The sequence below is a fragment of the Cannabis sativa genome, chromosome 4, assembly GCF_029168945.1.
Source record: "Cannabis sativa cultivar Pink pepper isolate KNU-18-1 chromosome 4, ASM2916894v1, whole genome shotgun sequence".
Lineage (NCBI taxonomy): Eukaryota > Viridiplantae > Streptophyta > Magnoliopsida > Rosales > Cannabaceae > Cannabis > Cannabis sativa.
In genome coordinates, this window is record NC_083604.1 from 71456755 (window position 1) to 71465990 (window position 9236).

A 9236-nucleotide genomic window follows, 5' to 3' on the forward strand; every position below is an offset into this window, starting at 1 on the left:
TATATTATTACGAATTGTTTCTTAAAAATTTTATGTATGTGGTATATGTATATTCAGGAAACGTTGACGAAGGTTTCGGATGGGTGGAGTAGGGTGGCACGAACAACTTCCAATCATGGCACCCAAATATGCCATCCAACCGAACCTAAACCTCCAATAAGGCCACCGAGGGATGAGTGTTATCTATCATATTTGACACTACGGTGCGCCATACTTTGGAACAAAATGATACGCGGGAGGCAAATGTCAGCGTTTTTACATTTTTTGGTAAAATTATTATTTTATTATAAAACCGTACTTGGGTGAGTTTTAAATATATATGTCACATCATATGTACTGTAGGAGTTTTTATTAACAAAAGACAAAAATTAATCCATTTTGTTGGGTTAATCCAAATGTTAATCCATTAGTTGGTTGTTCACTTTTATTATTTGAAAATTGTAATGTTTAATACTTTATTGTAATCAAGAAGTGAGAAATTGTAATGTGGTTACTACAAATTAATTAGCATATATAAAAGATTTCTTTATTCTAATAACGTATTTCTACGTATGTCTTTCCAACCCTAAAATCAATTTTCAACGATCACGAAATAAATTATATGAAAATATGTTTGGAACGTATTTCAATGTACGTCGAAGCCGGATCTCCCATATCTCAATAAGTTCAAGTTTGAAAATAACGTACATTAATATACGTGCAGTACCTTAAATCGGAAATACGACGTATTTCGCAATTATGTTTACTCAATATTTGAATTTAATGAGATAATAAGATTTTTTTCAAATGTAAACTATAATTTCGAACATATTTATTCGTACATTACTTATTTTAATACATTTTGAACCATTTCCTATTTAGGACCACGTTTTAAAGTTGTTGGGAATTATTTAAAAATTGTCCAAATATTGTAATCTTCTTAACCAAGTATGGACTATTTCCTCTTTAATTTGTAGATACTAACTAAAAAAATCAATAGTTGTCTTATCAATATTTAATTTTACGTGTACGTCCCACGTTGTACTCACCGACGTTAAATGGAGTATTTCCTACACTTTAAATAACGTACGTCGCCGATTTCACGTTGTAACATCAAATCAAACCGACTACATTCGACATGCGAGATCTCATGGGATTCCCTGATTTGAGTTAATTAATATACTATTTCAAAACACGAAACCTACCAGTAATTACTTAAGGAGATTTAATATTTGTTGGGCTCTAATATACTAATATGACATTTTTCTTATTAAAATTTGGACAAATCAATTAGGTCAGATTTAATAAATTATGATAGTAGTACCAACAACGATTATGATGTCAAATTTTAATAAATTATTTACGACTGAAATGAGTAGATGTCACATCACCTTTTTAAATTTCACCATTTAAACCATGTACTTATTATTACCATAACATTTAAATATTTAGGTGACAAAGTATTCATTAAATAATTACTCCTTACGTGGGATCCGACCAAAATATTAAAAAAAGTCATACATGTCACGTGAATTCTTCGAGTATTGTGCCAAATATTATAAAAAAAAACTTGTTTTTATTATTTATTATAATTGTAGGGAATGTTCTATTCTATGTACCTTATATTTTGATCTCTATAAATAGACAAACATCCTACATATAGTTACTTTATTTGTAATAAAATAATTAGGATTAATACAATTAAGAGCACCATGATTTGATATCAATATATTATAACATTTATTGTTGATACATTTAATAGAGTTTCATTTTTTTTTCTTTTTCGAAAATTAATTTTATAATTCTAAATTTTAATGCATATGGTGCATGGGACCTCACATTTGATCTTTATGTTCAATTAATATTGATTTTTTTTTTATATATAATATTTTATTTAGAAACATTTTGTGTTCTTATTTAAATTTAGGCTAGTAAATTTAAATTAATACAACATTTAACAAAAAAGAAGGCAAATACTCATTTTGACAAATTATTTAGATGGTGTTTTGGCACTATAATTAAAAAATAAATTTTATTCTTAACAACTGAAATTTTTTTTTAATAATGCCTACAATTATAAGTGTTTGACAATATTTTCAGAAGATTTTTTTTTTTTAAAAAAAAAATAAATAAAATATAAAATTTTGAGAACACCAAAAAGTTATTTGTCGGAGTTTAATTTCATCAATTTTTTTTTTTCCAAATTACTTTAAAATGCATTTCTTTTTTATGAATATATTTATTAATTTTTTTATTGAAGTTTATTTTCTAAGAAAAAAAGAAAGAATAAATAAATAATTTCTGTTTTTACAAAATTACATCAAACAAATATTTTTTAATTTTTGAAAACTTCAAAGTATGTTTTATATTATCATTATTTTAAACAATTTTAAAAAAAATAAAAACAAAACCAGAAAAATTCGAGTGACTCCTCTTATTATTTAAGATTTGAAAACAATTTTATGTTTTTATAAACTCAAAAGGTGGGTCTACATACAAATTCTTGATTTAGTTAAATATTTTCAAAAACAAAATCTGGGTATTATTTTGAATTTTAGATTGAAAAATAAAATCACTATTTTTCATGTTTCAAACCGTGTACTTATTACTTAAAGATGGTGATGTGACATTTTTATACGGCTGTAATAAATCAATTCACATCATTCATTATGTCTTCCATCTGTACTAATACTTAAAAGCATTTTATTTTTACTTTAATTCTGCAAATTATTATTTAAATCTCTCAAACCGTACGTAATTTTGTTTTTAATATAAACATGTCACATCACTTAGTACTTTCCCGATATTGCTTAGAGTTTGTTTGTGGGATTTGATTCACCTTCTCCTTCTATTAAAATTGGTTAACTAATAAATGGGTAAATATTACCATTGTCAAAATTTATTAACTATGAAATGGTTAAATTCGGAAAAAGAAAACCAATATTATTACATCAACCCAATCACGTGTACATCAACCCACCAACCCACTATATAAGTAAAGGTTATGTCTATTCACTAAGCATTTTTATCAAACCCCGTTTTACTGTTACCTACATCAAATGGACCCTTACCAGAACTTCAACCCTTTTGAAACAAGTCCTCAAAAATCCCCACCGCATCCTTTTTCTTCCACAAGACACGTAGGTACACCGTCACGGAGTCCAAGACTCCGTTCAGCGTCCATCTCAGGATGTCCTAACTGTGCAAGGCTCGAGTCTGTTCTCCACGAACACGAAAAAATTATAAAGAAGGCTCATTTACGAGCCACGGAGGCCAAGCAAGAGTCATACAAACTCGCGGAACATCTGTACCATTCAGCCCACGCCATGCAAGAAGCCAACAGTTCAAGAGAAAAATTAGAGGGTATCATGGATGACATTCTCGACTACACCGAGGTGTCCATTCCCCACTACCTACTTCATGTGAAACAAGAATCACCAAGCACTACTCCAAGAGAAAGCCCTTCACGACCAAAGTCCCCGTTCAGAGACAATAGCCCTCCGTCTCAAAGGAAGTTCCCTCAAGTTATAGAACTTGATTGAACATCCGTTCGGTTTCAGTCGTGGTATTTTTCATATATATATACTGTACTTTTGTTACAACTCATCTCATATGGCTGTTGAATCAACTTTTTGTTAGGCCATTTAATGAGATTGAAGCACTTCTATTATATATCTACTTGTTTGTAACTTTACTATATTATTTTAAGTTTTTTTGCTTTCTGTTTGCAGTTGTGATTTCACAATGATTCACTTCACTTTTACTTCCACAATTAATTAATGAGGAAAGTGACATTAATACTCCAAAATAAACCAAAGTACATATTTCATAACAAATACTGATCGTACAACATTATAGCTTAAAATATAAAATAACATAACTTGGACACTAACACAGTGCATCATTTACTGTTTTTGGGAGAAGTATCCACTCCTCCTTTGTCTCCAACTTCTATATCATCTCCATTTCGGTCCTCACCTTTCTCAGTCGAATCTTTCACATTGTCCTGTTCGGGTGATTTAATTGCACCAGAACATTCACCCTCATCAAACAGTGAGCAAACAGAATTAAGGATAGCCTCTTCATCATTATCATCATCAGAATCCCACATGCAGGGAAACTCATTAACACAGCAAAGTTCTCTAACTTTCTGCCCAGTGAAGCATTCTCCCGTCTCTCCATGTAGACATAAAGCAGAAAAAGCTTCTATGAAAGATTCATAACGAATTATTTTTATGGACGCATCAGAAGTAGTGTTTTTGCTTACAGCATCTTCGTACGTACTATAGATACCTTCATTTGGTCCATTGAAAATAACCCAGTGTGGACCTGAACTCATACTTGATATATTGTAATGCTAATAACTAAGTTACAAATTAATTTCTCTATAAACTTGATGCTGGATTGGAAAACGTCTCAAGTGTCTTATATAAGTCGTGGAGAATAACCCTATAGTACGTTTTTTAGTTAGCTGTACTCCATTGGGATGTACTCCATTGGGCAAATGTGATGTGTCAAAAGAGGGGTGCTTAAATCTCTGAATTACACAATTAAATACACGTGTAGGCGTACGTAGTATGGTCAAATGTCAACATTATTCATCAATGCCGTTTTTCCAAAAAACCTAATGTCCTACGGTACTGTTCTAACGTACGACGATGGTTTAACTTATAAGAAGATGTAGGTGAAGGGCCCATTAATATCAGCCCAACATAAATAAATCCCCAACATATATAAATCAGTAAAACTACCCATTCTACTAAAATAAGACATCACTTTAATACACGTGTACACGCATGGGGTTTTCATAATAGTACTGCGTTATCTTTGTAAAGTACAGGAATGGTTGAATTCATTAAAAGATGTTGGTATAGGCCCATTAATATAAGCCCAATGGATTTAAATGTGAACAACTAACCATTTATTAAAATTTTCTTCTTTTCTTAACATATTTTTTTCCAAAAACAATAAAAGTACAATGTTTTATTTCGGACGTACGAATATGGTTCAACTCATTGAAAAACTTAGGTGAAGGCCCATTAACATAACCCCAATCTATTTAAATCCCACCACCAAACCTTTCAACTCAATAACATCAACCCTTCAAATTTTTCGTCAAATAACCTTATTTCACAATTACATGTGGAATGAAATTAAAACAATTTGTACTATTATACTGTTATGACGTACGAGAGGAGTTGAGTTCAGATTGTAATATTGAAGAGGTCCATTAATATCAGCCCAACAGCTTTAAATGTGATCACCAACTCCACACAACCCTATTATCTCAGCCTTCTATACTCACAAAATCTAATTTCAATCCCCTCACCACCCTCTACACCTTACTCCTCATCTACAATTCTTACAAATCAATAACAAGCCAACATGAATGACGAACACACTTATGAATGGGAAACCATCACAGCAGAGCTAAACATCATAAAACCAGTGAATGAGATTGAGATACAGGACGTGCTAGGCAAGAGTCTCGACAAACTGGAAAAATGGGAAGCATTCTACGAAATGTATGCGAAACGGATGGGTTTCGGCACAAGGAAAGACGATGTACGACGTTCTCATGGGGTCATTGTAATGCGGAGGTGGGTTTGTTGTTCAGAGGGTTCGAAAAAAATCGCATCACCGGACACACCAAGAAAAAAAAGACCTCATGATGTCACTAGAACCGGATGTCAGGCAGCATTGCGTATTTTACTCACACAACCGTCTAACACTTGGAAATGCAAAGAGTTCAGCACAATGCACAATCACGAGTTGGCTTCATCAAGTGAGGTACAATTTTGAGATCATATAGAGTTGTCTCCAATGGGTTGCTTGCCCAAGTCAGGTCGATGAACTCCGTAGGAATTAAAACTGCCAACATAATGTCTCATGTTGCTTTGCAAAGTGGAGGTTACGAGAAAATGCCATGTCAACTTCGAGATGTGTACAACAGGGTTGCTGGTGCGAAGCGAGAAGAGAAGATAGAGACGGACTCAGAAGGGGCTCTGGGATTTCTTGATTGTCTCGCAGAGAAGGATCCTAATTTCTTCGTTGTCTATCAGGTTGACGACGAGAATCGCTTGGCTAACTTATTCTGGGCAGATGGAAACTCACGCGTGGACTATGTAGCTTTTGGGGATGTACTAGGATTTGACACAACCTACATGACGAATGAGTACAATAAGCCCCTCACTGTTCTCATTGGCGTCAACCACCATTTCAACACATGCATCTTCGGATTTGCTCTCCTCCTCCACGAGAAGCTTCCATCATATTCTTGGCTACTTCAAAAATTTCTAGAATGCCATGGAGATAAGAAGCCAAGTGTTGTAGTTACTGACCAAGATGCGGCCATGAAACAGGCTATCGTTGAACACATGCCTGATGTTACGCACCGTCTCTGCGCTTGGCATCTCAATACAAATGCTTCGAAAAAGGTTAAAGATCCGATCTTCTTAAAAACATTTAAGGATCTCATGTACAACTACTACGAGGAGGAAGAATTTGAAGCAAGATGGTTAGACGTCATCCAAACCCAACAACTAACAGATAATGAATGGTGTCAAACAACATTCGAGTCAAGACAACAATGGGCAGAAACGTATTTAAGGGGTTCATTCGTTGCAGGAATGAGAACCACACAACGTTGCGAATCCATCAACTCCGCTCTAAAAAAATTTTTAGAGAAGAATTATTGCTTGCGTGAATTTGTAACAACCATAGATATGACAGTCTCAAAGCTCAGACACAACGAGACTGCAAATGACTTCAAAAGTAGATGCACTCGACCTCACCCACCTAATCCTACATGCTTGACCACTTACTACAACCAATGTGCTGAATTCTACACAAGAACTATGTACCACAAGGTTGCTGAGCACTTGATTTAGAGAATAACTATTTTGTCCTAACTCAAGAGCAAGAAGGAGAGTGGCAGATATTCACCATTGGAAAGTTCCAGCATCCGGACGTCCAATACCGAGTTCATTACTGTGAAGGCCGACGAGCACTACACTGTAGTTGCTTGCTCTATGAAAGACAGGTGGTACCCTTGTAGACATTTATGGGCTACAATGAAAAGATTAAACATGAGAAGAATACCTAATTCTCTTCTCATGAAGCGATGGAGCAAATCCGCAAAGATAAATCTCCACCTACATTTTAACCCGCCAGCACAACCACAACAGCACATTTACGAGATGGCTAGGTTTGGATCTCTCAGTTCAGCGACTTATAACTTCACTTTCTATGCAGCGAAATCAGAGGACTCGTACAACCGTGCAAAGGAAGAGCTTGAACGGCTAACTCTAATGTTCAAGGAAGAATTTGACTTGAATTCCAATCCGGAAGGAGAGACGCCACAACCTGGAAGATATCGTAGCAACCCCAACATTATTAAAGACCCCGAAGTTGTGAGAACAAAGGGTACGGGAAATACAAGGGAAGGACCAAACGGGGAGCAGATCCCAAGAAACTCAAGACATTGTCGCATTTGTCGCTCATCAGACCATGATTATCGACGGTGCCCAAATCGTCAACATAACACTGGATCTCAGGGGCAACAACCTCCAAACAATCAACCACCATCTGACTCATTCAATGACCACTCCAACGCGTATTTCCCGGAACCGCCTTCCTCCACACAAGAGTCTTACTATAGTCATTCTTATAACTAGCTACTTTTAGCCATTGTTGTTTTAACGTTTATGACTCTACTTATTGCAACCCAAGATCTACATTTATATACTTCTTGTTATGTTTGCTGTGTTTAAGGTAATTCTCTCATCTTCACCAAACCTCAAAATTATTATTGACGAACAACTAAATTATGCCTAGGAAAAAAAACTGAATCTTATAAGGTGAAAAAATATATTTTTCTGGTAATTTTTAATATACGAAATATTTACAATTACAAAATTACACCAACTAAAAACTCAATGTATAACAACAAATAATTTCATCACTAAAAAAAAAATTCTAAACAATATACTACGAAACGTAAATGAACGTACTCGGTACGTGAAATTTTGTACTCGGTACGTGATATTATGTACACTAATTTTACTAAACATCACGCAGAAATAAGTAATGTACACGGTACTCTATATAATGTACTTAATTACCATCCCACAAATACATATGATCTTATGAATGAAGGAAAATACCAAAATAGCCTTAATCCGACAACATGGACCCACTGCCTACAGTGTTTTCGTACCATCAACTGCCAGGAACAGTGAAGAGTGATGTACCTTTTTGTACTCTAACTAACACAAACAGTACCATTTTGTACTTTTTCCGTACCTAATTATTTTATAATTAAAAAAATAAAATCCCAACCGGTAACCACACCTACAACAACCGGTTACCACTTACATTTTAAAAATTAAAAAACATTTAAAAGTACGGTGGGGCCCCCCTGCCGTACAACGGATTCCAATCCGTGTTTTGCATATATGGGCACAAAATCGGCTGCCAATAAATGTATACGGGGTTTATTATATTAGTAGTTGTAAATTTAGGCTACAAATAAATATTACTGGCAAAATTACAATCGGTAAATTAGAGAAATCTAAACAGTTTATACATTTTTTCTCAAATTTTTTAAAAGTTTAATATAATTTATAGTGTCAAAAATAATAAAATTTGAAGAAAATTTACACAAATCATTATTTTGATACATTTTTTATAATTTTACATTTAAATATATTTTTTATGTGGCTTCTTATTCATATAAAAATAATATACAAAAAAAATAAAAAACTAACAACAAACACAACAACTTAATAACAAAAGTATAACATAAAATTAAGGTTCAGAACACTTAGACAATACTTCTAACTACCTTGACAGTTAGTAGTTAAGTCGGTTAATTTTATCCTAACTAACCAAGCTCTATAAATAGAAGGTTTATGATTCACTTGAGAAGGGGATCAAGTTAGTGAAGAAAAACACAAAGATAAACCAATTTGTAATTGAGATGAATTCTCTTAGTGATTAGTTGAGAATGAGGGTTGTAAAAGGTATATTCAAGTGAGATTATGATTGTAATTGGTGTGTATCACCACTAGTATTCTTTGTGTTCTTGGTCCAAGTGTTTGTAACATTATTGATTCTTGCCATTCAATATCAGAATCATCACATCCAACAAAGTTGTTTTCTACCTGGGGATTAGGCAGGGCCGTCCCTAAAATTTAGTGGGCCATAGAAAAAAAAATTATTTTGGGCCCTTATTTAGAAACAAATGTGGTATTTTT

At 33.6% G+C, this 9236-nt stretch overlaps 1 protein-coding gene across 1 annotated transcript; it reads left to right on the plus strand.

The window, feature by feature from the left end:
- The first annotated feature begins 5861 nt into the window (after positions 1-5861).
- On the plus strand, positions 5862-7655 carry LOC133037127 (protein FAR-RED IMPAIRED RESPONSE 1-like). The gene is made up of 2 exons (XM_061113954.1): positions 5862-6848; positions 6897-7655. Exons 1-2 carry the CDS (start codon positions 5862-5864, stop codon positions 7653-7655), a joined length of 1746 nt encoding a protein of 581 aa, XP_060969937.1.
- Positions 7656-9236: the final 1581 nt, after the last annotated feature.